Source organism: Narcine bancroftii, chromosome 8 (assembly GCF_036971445.1).
Source record: "Narcine bancroftii isolate sNarBan1 chromosome 8, sNarBan1.hap1, whole genome shotgun sequence".
NCBI lineage: Eukaryota > Metazoa > Chordata > Chondrichthyes > Torpediniformes > Narcinidae > Narcine > Narcine bancroftii.
In genome coordinates this window covers 155339798-155354765 of record NC_091476.1, presented here as the reverse complement: position 1 = coordinate 155354765, position 14968 = coordinate 155339798, and the positions used below count along the sequence as shown (strand labels likewise).

Genomic DNA, 14968 nt, shown 5'->3' with positions numbered 1-14968 from the left:
AGAAGAGAATTACTGGACTATGAAATCAAAGAACTTTCCTGAACATACACACATAACATACATGTGTGCTTAGAATTAGAAGGGGATTAAGTTAATAGTAATATGTTAAGGTTTGATCCTGTTTTTATTTTGAAAGAAAATTAAAAACAACTTTTGTTTAAGTAACCATTTGTCTTGGTGAATTTATATTGCTGCTGGATTTTGGGATTCTCTGGGCTTGTAACAATATCCCTTAATACAGGGGTGGGCAACCCTTTAATTTTTAATTTAGACCTACAACATGGTAATAGTCTAACATTATCAGATAGATGTTTTCATTGTAAAAAGGAAACGGGAACAACAGTACATGTAATTTGGGCATGTGAGAAAGTGAAAATGTTTTGGGAAGATCTAAATCAGGTATTAAATAAAATCACAAAAAGCAACAGACCAAAAAATCCAGAGATCTTTCTTCAAAGTAATATAAGAAGTAAAGAATTAGGCTTCAAACTGGATGAAGCGCAAAAAAGATTTATTATGATAGCCTTAGCTGTAGCAAAAAATGTATAATGTCAACTTGGAAATCAGAAGAGAGCCTGAGAATACCATAGTGGTACATAGAAATGAATAAATGTATTCCATTGGAAAAAAAACATATAATTTAAAAAATTAAGTAACATTATTTGAACAAATTTGGGAACCGTACATGGAACATAACAGAGAGGGCCTACCGCGGACCTCCAACCCCTAAAATGACAAAATGAGAAGAAGACAAAATGACCTGATCCAGTGTGTAAAAATAGATGACACAATTTTCTTGTTTATTTTCATTGTGTAATGACATTGTTTAATGGTTTTATTGTATTGTATATGTTGAAGGTTTAATGGGTTTGGAGGGGGGAGGGAAGGTAGGGGGGGGGGAAGGGGAGAAAATGCCATTGTGTATATTTTTTTTAAATTTTTTATTTTTCACACCATAAATCACGTTAGCCATGATATACACTTTTTCTTTTTCACACATATACAGTGACTTTTTCTCCCCCCCCCCCTCCCTCCTCCCAAGCCACCCCCCCCCCACCCCCCCCCCCTCATCCATTTTAGGTATACAATCTAGGTTGCATTAAGCCAGTCAGACAATGTTGTCATTCAACAAAAATACACCAGAAATTCTACTGAGTCCATTCTTTTCTTTTCTTCTCCTTCCATCAACTTAGGTAATATTTGTTCCCGGTAGGTTTTCGCTATTGTATTTAATGTAAGGCTCCCATACTTGTTCGAATATTTCAATATTATTTCTTAAACTATATGTTATTTTTTCTAATGGAATACATTTATTCATTTCTATATACCATTGTTGTATTTTCAAATTATCTTCCAATTTCCAGGTTGACATAATACATTTTTTTGCTACGGCTAGAGCTATCTTAACAAATCTTTTTTGTGCATCTTCCAAGTCAATTCCAAATTCTTTATTTTTTATGTTACTTAGGAAAAAGATCTCTGGATTCTTTGGTATATTGTTTTCTGTTAGTTTATTTAATATCTGATTGAGATCATCCCAAAATTTTTCTACTCTCTCACATGTCCAGATTGCATGAATTGTTGTTCCCCTTTCTTTTTTACATCGAAAACATCTATCAGATACTGTTGGGTCCCATTTATTTAACTTTTGCGGTGTAATGTATAGTCTGTGTAACCAATTATATTGTATCATACGCAGCCTCGTAGTTATTGTATTTCTCATCATTCCAGAACATAACTTCTCCCATGTTTCCTTTTTTATCTTTATATTTAAATCTTGTTCCCATTTTTGTTTAGTTTTACCATTTGTTTCCTCATTCTCCTTTTCTTGCAGTTTAATATACATATTTGTTATAAATCTTTTGATTAACATTGTATCTGTAATCACATATTCAAGGTTACTTCCCTCTGGTAAACTCAAATTGCTTCCTAATTTATCTTTCAAGTAGGATCTCAGTTGGTAATATGCCAGCGCTGTATCTCCAGTTATATTGTACTTATCTCTCATTTGTTCAAAGGATAAGAATCTACTTCCTGAAAAACAATTTTCTATTCTTTCAATCCCTTTTTTTTCCCATTTTCTAAAGGAAAGGTTGTCTATTGTAAAAGGGAGTAGCTTATTTTGCGTCAATATTAGTTTTGGTAATTGATAATTTGTTTTATTTCTTTCTACATGAATCTTCTTCCATATATTGAGGAGATGGTGTAATACTGGAGAAGTTCTATGTTGTACCAATTTTTCGTCCCATTTATATAATACGTGTTCAGGTATCTTTTCCCCTATTTTATCTAATTCTAATCTCGTCCAGTCTGGTTTTTCCCTTGTTTGATAAAAATCTGATAGGTACCTTAATTGTGCGGCTCTATAATAATTTTTGAAGTTTGGCAATTGTAAGCCTCCTTGTTTATATCATTCTGTTAATTTATCTTGTGCTATCCTCGGTTTCCCCCCTCTCCATAAAAATTTCCTTATTATTTTCTTTAACTCTTTGAAGAATTTTTCTGTCAGTTGTATTGGCAATGCCTGAAATAAGTATAGTATCCTTGGAAAAATTTTCATTTTAATACAGTTTATCCTTCCTATCAGTGTTAGTGGTAGCTCTTTCCAATGCTCTAAATCGTCCTGTAATTTTTTTCATTAGTGGATTGTAATTGAGTTTATATAATTGGCCTAGATTTTTGTTTATTTGTACACCTAGGTATCTTATTGCCTGCATTTGCCATCTGAATGGGGATTCCTTCTTAAATTTTGAGAAATCCGCGTTATTCATAGGCATTGCTTCACTTTTATTTACGTTTATCTTGTATCCCGACACTTCTCCATATTCCTTCAATTTCTTATATAGTTCTTTTATTGATAGTTCTGGTTCTGTTAAGTACACTATCACATCATCCGCAAATAGACTGATTTTATATTCCCTGTCTTTTATTTTTATTCCTTTTATATTATTATCTATTCTTATCGATTCTGCTAGTGGTTCTATAGCTAGCGCAAACAATAATGGTGATAGTGGTCATCCCTGCCGCGTTGACCTGCTTAAGTTAAATTGCTTTGATACATGTCCATTTACTGTCACTTTCGCTAACGGTCCCTTATATAATGCTTTAATCCAATTAATATACTTCTCCGATAAACTGAATTTTTGCAATACTTTGAACAAATAATTCCATTCTACTCTGTCGAAGGCCTTCTCTGAGTCTAAAGCAACTGCTACTGCAGGTGCTTTATTTCCTTCTACTGCATGAATTAAGTTAATAAATTTACAAATATTGTCTGTTGTGCGTCTTTTTTTGATAAATCCAGTTTGGTCTAAATTTACCATTTTCGGTACCTGTTCTGCTAATCTGTTTGCTAATAGTTTAGCTATTATCTTATAATCTGTGTTTAGCAAAGATATTGGTCTATATGACGCTGGTGAGAGTGGATCTTTCCCTTGTTTTAGTATCACTGTAATTATTGCTGTTTTACATGAATCTGGTAAGTTTTGTGTCTCATCAATCTGGTTGATTACATCCAGGAGGGGCGGTATTAATAGGTCTTTAAATGTTTTGTAGAATTCTATTGGGAGTCCATCCTCTCCTGGTGTCTTATTATTTGGTAATTTTTTTATTATCTCTTGTATTTCTACTGTTCCAAATGATTCTGTTAATTTATTTTGTTCCTCTATTTGTAGTTTTGGTAGTTCAATTTTAGTCAAAAATTCATCTATTTTCCCTTCTTTCCCTTCATTTTCAGTTCGGTATAATTGTTCATAGAATTCTCTGAAGTTTTCCTTAATTTCTTTTGGATTATATGTAATTTGTTTGTCTTTTTTCCTTGTTGCCAATACCATTTTCTTAGTTTGCTCTGTCTTAAGCTGCCATGCTAAGATTTTGTGTGTTTTTTCACCTAGTTCATAATATTTCTGTTTTGTCTTCATTATATTCTTCTCCACCTTATATGTTTGTAATGTTTCATATTTTATTTTTTTATCCGCCAATTCTCTTCTTTTGGTTGTATCTTCCTTTATTGCTAATTTTTTTTCTATGTTTACTATTTCCCTTTCCAACTGCTCTGTTTCCTGATTATAGTCCTTCTTCATCTTGGTTACATAACTTATTATTTGCCCTCTAATGAATGCTTTCATTGCGTCCCATAGTATAAACTTATCCTCCACTGATTCCGTATTTACTTCAAAATACATTTTTAATTGTTTTTCAATAAATTCTCTAAAATCCTGTCTTTTAAGTAGCATGGGGTTTAATCTCCATCTATACATTCTTGGAGGGATGTCCTCTAGCTTTACTGTCAGTATTAAGGGTGAATGGTCCGATAGCATTCTCGCTTTATATTCTGTTTTTCTTACTCTATCCTGCATACTAGCTGATAACAAAAATAGGTCTATTCTTGAGTATGTTTTATGTCTAGTCGAGTAGTATGAGTATTCCTTTTTTTTTGGGTTTTGTTTCCTCCATATGTCCACAAGTTTCATTTCTTGCATTGATTTAATTATAAATTTGGTTACTTTGTTCTTCCTGTTAATTTTTTTCCCCGTTTTATCCATATTTGGATCCAAATTCAGATTGAAATCCCCTCCTATTAGTATGTTCCCTTGCGTATTAGCTACCTTCAAAAAGATATCTTGCATAAACTTTTGATCTTCTTCGTTAGGTGAATATATATTAAGTAGATTCCAAAGCTCCGAATATATCTGACATTTTATCATAACATATCTCCCTGCTGGATCTATTATTTCCTCTTCTATTTTAAATGGCACATTTTTGCTAATTAATATAGCCACTCCTCTTGCTTTTGAATTATATGATGCTGCTGTTACATGTCCTACCCAATCTCTCTTTAATTTCTTGTGCTCCAATTCAGTTAAGTGTGTTTCTTGGACAAATGCTATATCTATTTTTTCCTTTTTCAGTAAATTTAGTAGTTTCTTCCTTTTAATTTGGTTATGTATTCCATTAATATTTAAAGTCATATAGTTCAGCGTAGCCATTTTATATTTTGTTTATCTTCTCTTTCCGTTTTTCCATCATTACCTTTCCTCCTTTTCCATTTCCGTTTTCTTATTTTCAACTCTTTACAAGACAGCATTCCTACAACATCCAACATTTTCCTTATTCTCCTATTTCTATCTTCTTTATCCCCAATCTCCCCTTCCCCTCCTGAGTTGTCCTTTATCCCTTGTCGGACAACCACATCTCCCCTCTCCATTTGGATTTGCGAATCCACTCGCAAGCGTCAACTGATTTTGCAGTGACCGCTCTTTTCCCCCACCCAGCCCCCCCAGAAAAGATTTCACTTTTCATATGTCACAAAGGTCACTCTTTTAATTCCCTCCTTATTCTCTCTATTCCATTACCTTCCCTTATTAATTCTTGTCTATACTATCTATGTTTTCCTCTAATTACAGATACATTCACGTATGCACATTGTCTCTATTCACTCTTATACCTCTTTACCCGCATACATATCAATCGTGGTCATTTTTACCCTCATTACCCGTCTTCATCCCTCAGTCTATTTTTGTAATTGTTCTGCAAATTTTCGTGCTTCTTCTGGATCCGAGAATAGTCTGTTTTGTTGTCCTGGAATAAATATTTTCAATACCGCAGGATGCTTCAGTATAAATTTATACCCTTTCTTCCATAAAATCGCCTTTGCTGTATTGAACTCTTTTCTCTTCTTTAGGAGTTCAAAACTTATATCTGGATAAATGAAGATTTTTTGCCCTTTATACTCCAGTGGTTTGTTGCCCTCTCTTACTTTTTCCCTTGTCTTCTCCAGTACCTTTTCTCTTGTAGTATATCTTAGGAATTTTACTACAATAGATCTTTGTTTTTGTTGTGGTTGTGGTTTAGAGGCCAATGCTCTATGTGCCCTTTCTATTTCCATTTCTTGCTGTAGTTCTGGACATCCTAGGGTCTTAGGGATCCACTCTTTTATAAACTCCCTCATATTCTTGCCTTCTTCATCTTCCTTAAGGCCCACTATCTTTATGTTATTTCTTCTGTTATAATTTTCCATTATATCTATTTTTTGAGCTAGTAGGTCTTGTGTCTCTTTAGTTTTTTTATTAGATTCCTCCAATTTCTTTTTTAAGTCTTCTACCTCCATTTCTGCTGCTACTGCCCGTTCTTCCATCTTGTCCATTTTTTTCCCCATTTCTGTTAAGGTCATATCTATTTTATTCACTTTCTCTTCTGTGTTGTTTATTCTTCTTCTTAAATCATTGAATTCCTGTGTTTGCCATTCTTTAAATGACTCCATGTATCCTCTAACAAGAGAAAGTATATCCTTTACCTTGCCTTTCCCTTCATCTATTTCACTGTATTCTTCCTCTTCTTCTTCCTCTGGGTTGGCCATCTGTTGTTTCTTTGTTGCCCTTTCCTTCTCTTCTTTCTTGTTTCTATTTGTCTTCTGTGGTCTCTTTTTGCTGCAGGTGTTTTGCAGCTGTCGTTGCCGGCTGTGGAGATCGACGCCCCAGCTGGTCCCCCCTCCCGTCGGTGTGTTTTTTTTCATGCGCATGCGCGGTTGCGCACTTTTACTCGGCTCTGCGAGCCATTGTTGTAGTTCTTTTTCTACCGACCTGAGGTAGCGGGCTCCTCTCTCCACAGTGGGCCTCTTCGGACAGGTAAGGCCTTCACCTTTTTCCTCCGTTGTCTTCTCTTCCTCTCTTCTTACCGTTGATTTTGATTTTTCTTCTTTTGTCTCCATCTTCTTTCCACCTTTATACTCACTTTTCTTTAACTTTTATTTCTGTGCTTTTGTATTTTCTCTTGTTTTTCCCGACTTTTCTGGAGAGGGCTGGAGTTCTCCGTCCGGCCACTACTCCATCACGTGACTCCTCTTCCATTGTGTATATTCAAGAGGGAAATGTTTGTGTGTATTTTGATTGATATGGTTCATAGTGTGAAAAATAAAACAATTAAAAAAACAAAACATGGTAATAGGCCATTTCGGCCCACAAGATTGTGCCACCCAATTAATCTATACCCCCTGTACATACTCTTTTTGTCTAAATTAGTTTGTCTAAATTAAAACTTAAAAGGTTGGCCACCCCTGCCTTAATACCTTTAGTTGATACAAATTAATCACATTCAATTTAAATATTTAGCTCATTTACAAAAGGGGGTTCCAAAGTTTAAGCATGTTTGAAGTATTTTTTTCCTGTCCACACCAAATGGATCTGGTTGTAAATTTTACGATAAATCTCCCAGTCACAGATTCTCCAACCAAAACTTACTATCCTCTACTCTTTTGGGCAGTGCATTCCATTTTTGTTTTTCAAGGTTTTAATAATTATCTCAAATCATTTACAGACCTCTCATTCATGCTTGGTTTTCCAACCTGTATTGTGGCCAGAATATTCTTTCTGGAATCTCTGTCAGGCCATCCTGCAATATCAAGTGAATTATCCTGCCCTTCAGGTGAGTGTTGTTCTTTCAATGGAATTAATTTGCAGGATTTGTTGGGAAGAGAGGGAGGGCAATGGCGTGGGGTATTTGACATAAGAAAGAGGAGCAATGAAAACAGTGTAGTGAGGTTTCTTTGCTATCCCAGTCCTATAAGATGCACTAACCAAACAAAGCTTCATCTCTTGAGTAATCATAGGATCTTAATAACTTTTTTAACAAATTCAGCATGGATTTAGAAATCTTGTATAAGAAGTAGGAATAGATGTAGGCCATCTGGCCAATCAAGCATATTCTACCATTCAATAGATTATGGCCAACCTGGCTGGGACTTAGCTCCACCTGTCTGTCTTTTCCCTATAATCCTTAATTCCCCATCTATTTAAAAATCTAACTGTATGTTAAATATATTTAATAAGGCAGTGTCTTCTTTTTCCTTTGTCAGAGAATTCCAGAGATTCACTCCTCTATGGGGAAGCAGGACCTCATCTCTGTTCTAAGTCTACTCCCTTGAAACTTGAGGCTATGGCTCCTAGTATTAGTCTCACCTACAAGTGGAAACAAATTTCCTGGCTCAATCTTGACTATCCCTTTTACTTTATGTTTGTATAAGATGTCCTCTTATTCTTCTGAATTCCAATGAGTATAGTCCCAGCAATTCAATCTTTCCTCATCAACAAACCATCTCATCTCTGGAATCGATTTGGTGAATATCCTCTCCACTACCTCCAAAGCCAATATATCTTTTCTCAAGTAAGGCGATCAGAACCGCACACAGTACTCCAGGATTAGCCTTACCAGCACCCTATATTACAGTAGAACCTCGCTACTCTGAATCTCATTTGTGATTGAACTATCTGGGGGAATGAATTGTGTCAATCTTGCTCTGGAATGGAATTACTTGAGTTTGATATGTTGGAGGACTTCCTTGTCTGGTTTTTGTTGGGATAAGACTTACCACTAAATAGATAGGCTGGGCCTTATCATACAGCAGTAAATAGATTGATGTCTACTAAATTTAAGTTTTGCATGTGAAAAAGCGATCTTTTTATTTTGTAGAAAGCAAAACTGTTGCAGGAGGCAACATGTCAGCAGCAGGAGCTGGAAGTAGATCGCATCTGTGTGCTGGAGCAGTCACAACCATGCCTGGCAGGGGAGCTGGGAGGCACGGAGTGCCAACTGGAACTAATCCTCAAGTACACCAGAGAGCGGGAAGAAAGGGTCTCTAACTTTCTACACGGGCTAGAGAACAAAAGGAAGAAATTCCTCACGGACCTTGTGCGGGAATCAACATCATTCGTACGTGTTTAGGCCTTCCTAGCTCCACAGATCAGACAACAAAATGAAGACCCATTATGTAAGTGAGTGGAAATACCTCCATCATGTCCCACGATCCATTAGCCACAAAATGCTGAATTCAGGATCTCTTCCTGGTTGGTGGATTTCTCCATCTGAATTGAGCAAGTGAAATGCAGCTGTCTTTATGTGTCTGTCATAAAGAAAAGGCGATGATTTGCAAACTCCCAATGGAAATACAAACTGCTAATGTTGAATTTATGCAGCTACTTTTATTTGTGAAATATGATGCTCTGCTGATATGGAGCTCGATTTTTAAAAAAAATCATAGTATCTAGTGAAATGAAAACAGCTGGAGTCTTCTCTGCCAATCTGGTGCTCAACATAATTGTTGATTGCTCTTACCCTGTTATCTCTAATTCACTCCCAGGCAGCAATATTATGAAGAAGGTGGCACGGTTAGCGGAGTGGTTAGCGCAAGGCTGTTATAGCGCCAGCGACTAGGGTTCGAATCCAACGCAGTCTAAGGAGTTCTCCCTCTGTCTTTGTTGGTTTCCTCCAGGTGCTCTGGTTTTCTCCCACCCTTCAAAACATGCCAGAGTTTGTAGATCAATTGGGTGGCACGTGGGCCGAAAGCCCCTGTTATCGTGCTGTTCATCTATATTTTTAAAAATTAAAAGACTCTAAACCATGCCTTTGGCAATGTATCCTGCCTATTGTCACCAATCTAAGCTGCAGAAACACATTTTGAGCACTGGTGTTCTGACCTTGTTTTTCTCTCAGATTTGGGACCATCTGGTCATAGCACTGTTACCAACTTCTCTTTTTCCCAATAGTGAAACTTGACCCTGGCTAAGATGGTGTTAATCAGCTAGCAGTTTGGTCCATCCCCTATCTTCTCCCATGCAGCAGTCTTGTGATTATGTTTGCTGATTGACGTTCATGTGCAGATGATAGCAAGTTCTGGAGCCAACACATTAAAACTGGAATTCAAATGGGAATTAGGAGCAATCAACAAAATGCTGAAGGAACTCCCATTTCTATTTAAGTTTGTTCTTTGCCCTAGATTCCAACATTTGCAGTCTTTTTTTTACCTGCTGGGGGATTGATGGATAAGCAGCAAGTTGGGGGAAAGGAATTGTCACTGTTTCAAGTTGAGAGAATTCCTTTCCCCCCACAGACGCATCTTACCTGCTGAGTTCCTCCAGCCGTTAGTTTTTGCAGTCACTTTTATCTCCATCAATGACAATATGTATCATCAAACAGCTGCACTGCTGGGAGATGCAAGTGCTGAGTAATGTCATGGTTCTCATTTAATGGAGACTACCGTACTTTTCCAGCTTTAAACATGGACATGTTTGAAACCAGTCTCTAATAAATGTGAGGGTAAAATTATTTCTGCAGGTCCTTATGTATTGCTGTGATTCTTTAAGTACTTTGTATCTTCTATAAATCAGTATCATTCAAGGTCTGCTCCAAACATTGCCTACTCCAGTCACAGATTGGACTTTGCTCTCAATTTTTGCTATTCTGTCAATTTGCTGATTAAAACCATTCCAGCAATAATATAAAGCACTATTGTGCATTAATTATTTATATTTTCAACAGAGTTTAAATATATTTGTGTGGGCTAGACGATTGAATGTAGATCCTTGTCTTGATTACGCAAGAGTAGGGGGGAGGGTAAATCCAGGCCACACTGAAATTGCAAAATCACATCAAAGAACATGCAGCCAGCCTTTTATGGATGACCTACCACTAAAAAAGATGCTGGTTGACCTTTTACCTTGATACCACTTTCCTGTCCTAGCCCCATCTGAGTCTATTTCAATCCGTCTTGAATATTTTCAGTGACTTAACCATCACAGACAACTTGGATAAAGAATTCCAAAGATGCACAGTCCTCTGGGTGAAGATATTGTTTCTCATCTTAGTTCTGAACACCCCAGCTAGGAGGAACATTTCCCTGGATCTACCCTGTTGAGCTCCATGAGAACGATGTTCACCTCACTGAGATCATTTTACGTGCTTCTGAACTTGAGAATCACTTAGTCTTTATCATTCCCTCTAATCACTCCCTTGTACCTGCCTGTGAGACTATAAGAAGTGCTACAATTGCACATATCTTCTCCCTCATCATCATTTGGGGAGCCAAAATGATGATGAGGGAGAAGCAACACCTGTGACTCTGTAAGGTTCATTTACTGCATCTCATGCTGTCTCATCTACGTCTGGGAGACTGGACACAGGTTGGGCGATCACTGCTTTGAGCATCTTTGTTCTGTCCACCTTAACTGCAAGGTCTTCCCAATTTCACACCCCATTCCCACACTGACATGACTGTCCATGGCCTCACGTACTGCCAAGTTGAGGCCACTTGTAAATCCGAAGAACATCATCTTGGCAGTCTCCAATCGCATTGCATCAATGTCAACTTCTCCAATTTCTGTTAACCTGCTCCCCAGTCTTTCTTCCTCACTCTTCTATTTCCCTTCTTCCAACTCCTCAGACTTTCCTTTCCTATAAGAGAGCAATCTTTCTCAACCCTCTCTCTGCTGCCTCCAAAGTTTCATTTCTTCTACTTCCCATCTTTTACCTTAACCTGAGCAGCTACTCCTCCCTCCCAATCTTATTATTCAGGCATCTGCCTGATTTTTGGCATTCAGGAAGAAGGGCTTGGGCCTCTGCCTTTTGCTTGATCTGCTGAATTTCTCCTTCATTTTTGTGCACTACACTGGAACCCAGCAACCCTGCAGATTTCTTAGGACAGAACAATACAGCCTTCGACCCTCGATGTTGTTCTGTCCTATATATTCCTTCCTTTAAAAAAAGTACAAAACCCTTCCTACCTCATAACCCTCTATTTTTTCTTTCATCCATGTGTCTGTCTAAGAGTCTCTTAAATGCCCCCCAGTATTTCAGCCTCCACCATATCTGGCAAGGCATTTCAGGCACCCACATCTGTCTGTGGAAAAAAAAACCTGATGTCTCCCCTAAACTTCCTTCCCTTAATTGTTTACATATGCCTTCTGGTGTTTCCTGATCCTACCCTGGATCTATGCCTCTCATGATCTTATAGACCTCTATCAAGTCTCCTTGCATCCTTCTACACTCCAAAGATAAAAGTCCCAGCTCTGCTAACCTTGTCTCATAAGACTTGTTTCCCAATCCAGACAACATCCTGGTAAATCTCCTCTTCATTCTCTCCATAGCTTTGATATCCTTCCTATAATAAGGTGACCAGAAATTAGCACAATACTCTTAACTCACTAGTCACCGACCTCCAGGTAGAATATTTTCCTTCCACTTCTACTACTCTGCTTTCTTCCTACAAGCCAATTTTGTATCCACACAGCCAAGGATCCACTGATCCTGTGCCTCATTTCTGGACGAGTCTCTCATTGGGGACCTTGTCAAAAGCTCTGCACCATATCTACTGCCCTACCCTCATCAATTTCTTTTGTTAGCTCCTCAAAAAACTCAATTAGATTCATGAGGCATGACCTTCCCTTCACAAAGCCATGCTGACTGTCCTTGAGTAGGCTGTACTTCTCCAAATCCTCATGAATCCTATCCTTAAGAATCCTCTCTATTAATTTGCACACCACTGGTGTAAGGCACACTGGTCTATAATTCCCAAGATTCTCCCTATTACTTTTTTAAACAAGTGAACTACATTTGCCATTCTCCCATCTTCCAGCACCTCCCCAACAACCAAAGAGGATTCAAAGATAATAAGCTACTTCCCCATCTATCTTTTCTCTCACTCCTACAGCAGCTTGGGGTATATCATGTCCAGCCCCAGGGACTTATCCATCTTGTTGTTTTTAAGAAGATCGAACACTTCCACTTCCTTAATCTCCACAATGTCCACCACACAGACCTGTTCAATATCGACCTCACCATGATCAAGGTCCTTTTCTCTTGTGAATACTGACACAAAGTTCATTTAGAATCTCCCCAACCTCCTCTGCCGCCTTTATCCTTTAGCAGCCTCACCTTCATTTTCGTCATCCTTCTGTTCTTCACATACACATAGAATGCTTTCGGGTTCTCTTTAATTCTACATGTCAAGGCCTTCTCATGCCCTCTTCGAGCTCTCCTAAGTCCTTTCTTAAGTTCCTTCCTGGCTACCATGTACTTCTCAAGAGACTTTCCTGCTTCCTATATCTAATGTGTGCTTCCTTCTTCCTCTGACCAGTTTCCTTACCTGTTTTGTCATCCACAGTTCCCTTTTCTTGCCATCCTTTCCTTGTCCCAGTGGGATAAACCTATCTTGAATGCTGCACAAGTGGTCCCTAAACTTCCTGCACATTACTTCTGTGCTTTTACCCTTAAACATTCCTTTCCAATGTATTCTCACTAGTTTCTGCCTCATCCCTTCATAATTAGCCCTTCCCCAGATTGACTGTTTTTATCCTTCTGGTCACTCTCACCAAAATGCTCCCCCACCAAGTGGACTGCCAACTGACCAAGTTCATTCCCCTGAACCAGATCCAGTATGGCCTCTCCTTTAGTTGGCCAGTCCACATAATGTGTCAGGAATCCTTCTTGTACACACCTGACAAATTCACCCCACCTATCCTTTGCAGTCAGTAGGTGCCAGTCAATATCAGGGAAGTTGAAATCGCCCATCACTACAACTCTGTATTTCCCACACCATTCCAAAATCTGCCTGCTTGTCTGCTCCCCTGAGTCCTGAGTGTTATTTGGGGGCCTATAGACTACTCCCAGCACAGTGATAGCTCCCTTCCTATTTCTGACTTCCACCCACACTGACTCAGTGCACACTCCCTCTTCAGCTTTCTCCCTCTTTATAGCTGTGATCCTATCCCTGACCAGTAATTCTGCCCCCCCTCCCCTTTTCTATCTCCCATCCTATTACCGGAGCTTCGGAGTCGCGGGTCTCCATGGGCCTGTGACTTTCCCGGGGTCTAATGACTCAAAGGCTTCTGGGAGCCACATCATTTCCAGGAATCATGTGACATGGGGAGCGCGCGAATCTCAAATATTTAAACCACTGTAAAAATGCCATTAAACCAGTCAGCTCATCAGCCCTTAGCGTCTCTTGTGTTCTTTGTTGCTTCACCACTTTCTACAGTGGTGACCCACCACACCACATGGCAGGGCAGGGCTGTTAAATACCAGAGGGGTAGGTTTAAAGTGAGGAATAAGAATAGAGATCAAGCTAAAGTGCACTGCCTCAGAGGCAGCTACTCTTGCATCATTTAAAGCTACCTGGATTCAAGGCACAGTAGGCTATGGACTGGTAAAAGGGATTCATGTAGATCAGTATTTGTTGATGTTTAGAAAAAAATCTATTTTGTCAACTGCAGTAAATGTCCTTACATTTTTCTACATTGTATTCCAGCTGACTTGTCTTTGGCCATTCAGTTGTTTTGCCTGTATCCTCTTGAAACCTCTGCATTCTTTTCACAACCTAAATAGATTCCCTTATCATAATTATATGTGGTGAAAGGCCAGAGACAAGTACCAATCCTTCTGGCACCTTCGTCACAGCCTCCTCACCTGAAAATATTCCAATTAGCAGTGTACCACACAAGGTTGAACAAGGTGTATCTGCCACGGATGCGAATATTGTCTTTCATTTTACCAGGAAGCAACAGGTTCACTGGACGGAATAAGTTTGATGACTTATCAATAACCTGCTGGCCATTTCTTAGTTAGGTGGGGGGAAGTGGTCAAGTAGAGCACCTTATTTTCAAAAGTTATGATAGGCTAATTGTAGAACATTGCAAGATATGAATTCAAAAGAGAGAGTAACTGGCTTAAACTGGCCCCAACTATCTTCAGTTGCTTCACCAATAACTTTATCTCCTCCATAAGGTTAACAGCAGAAATACATTACATAGAAATTAGGAACAGGAGTATGCTACTTCTCAAGCCAGCACTGCTACATTTGGCTCATCTGATAATGACCTCAATTCCACATTCCACCAGTAATCTTTTAGCCATTTGCTAATCAAGTATCCATCTACCTCTGCCTTAAAATATTCAAAGGCTCTGAAACTTTAATCTTCACAGGGTGGTGGAAGCAAAATGTCACAACCTTCAGGAAAAAAAATGCAGGCTCTATCTTAAATGGGAAACTTTTAGTTTTTAAACAGCTCCAGATTCTTCCTGAAAAGGAAATATTCCCATCATATCCATCCTGTCAATACCTATCACAATCTTGTGCTTCAGTCAAATCTCCTCCCACTGTTCTTAATTCCCCAAATATATGCCTGTGTGTCCTGACCTTTTC

The 14968-nt window shown here is 38.4% G+C and overlaps 1 protein-coding gene across 6 annotated transcripts in view; it reads left to right on the top strand.

Annotated features, from left to right (window-relative positions):
• The window catches only part of dhdds (dehydrodolichyl diphosphate synthase), a 29516-nt gene extending 15759 nt beyond the window's left edge, over positions 1–13757 (top strand). For all 6 annotated transcript variants that reach the window (XM_069895494.1, XM_069895491.1, XM_069895493.1 and 3 more), the window contains 2 exons: positions 7315–7422; positions 8467–13757. In XM_069895494.1, coding sequence (XP_069751595.1) covers positions 7315–7422; positions 8467–8718 — 360 coding nt within the window. In that variant the 3' untranslated portion in view covers positions 8719–13757. The remainder of the gene's footprint in view (positions 1–7314; positions 7423–8466) is intronic.
• Positions 13758–14968: the final 1211 nt, after the last annotated feature.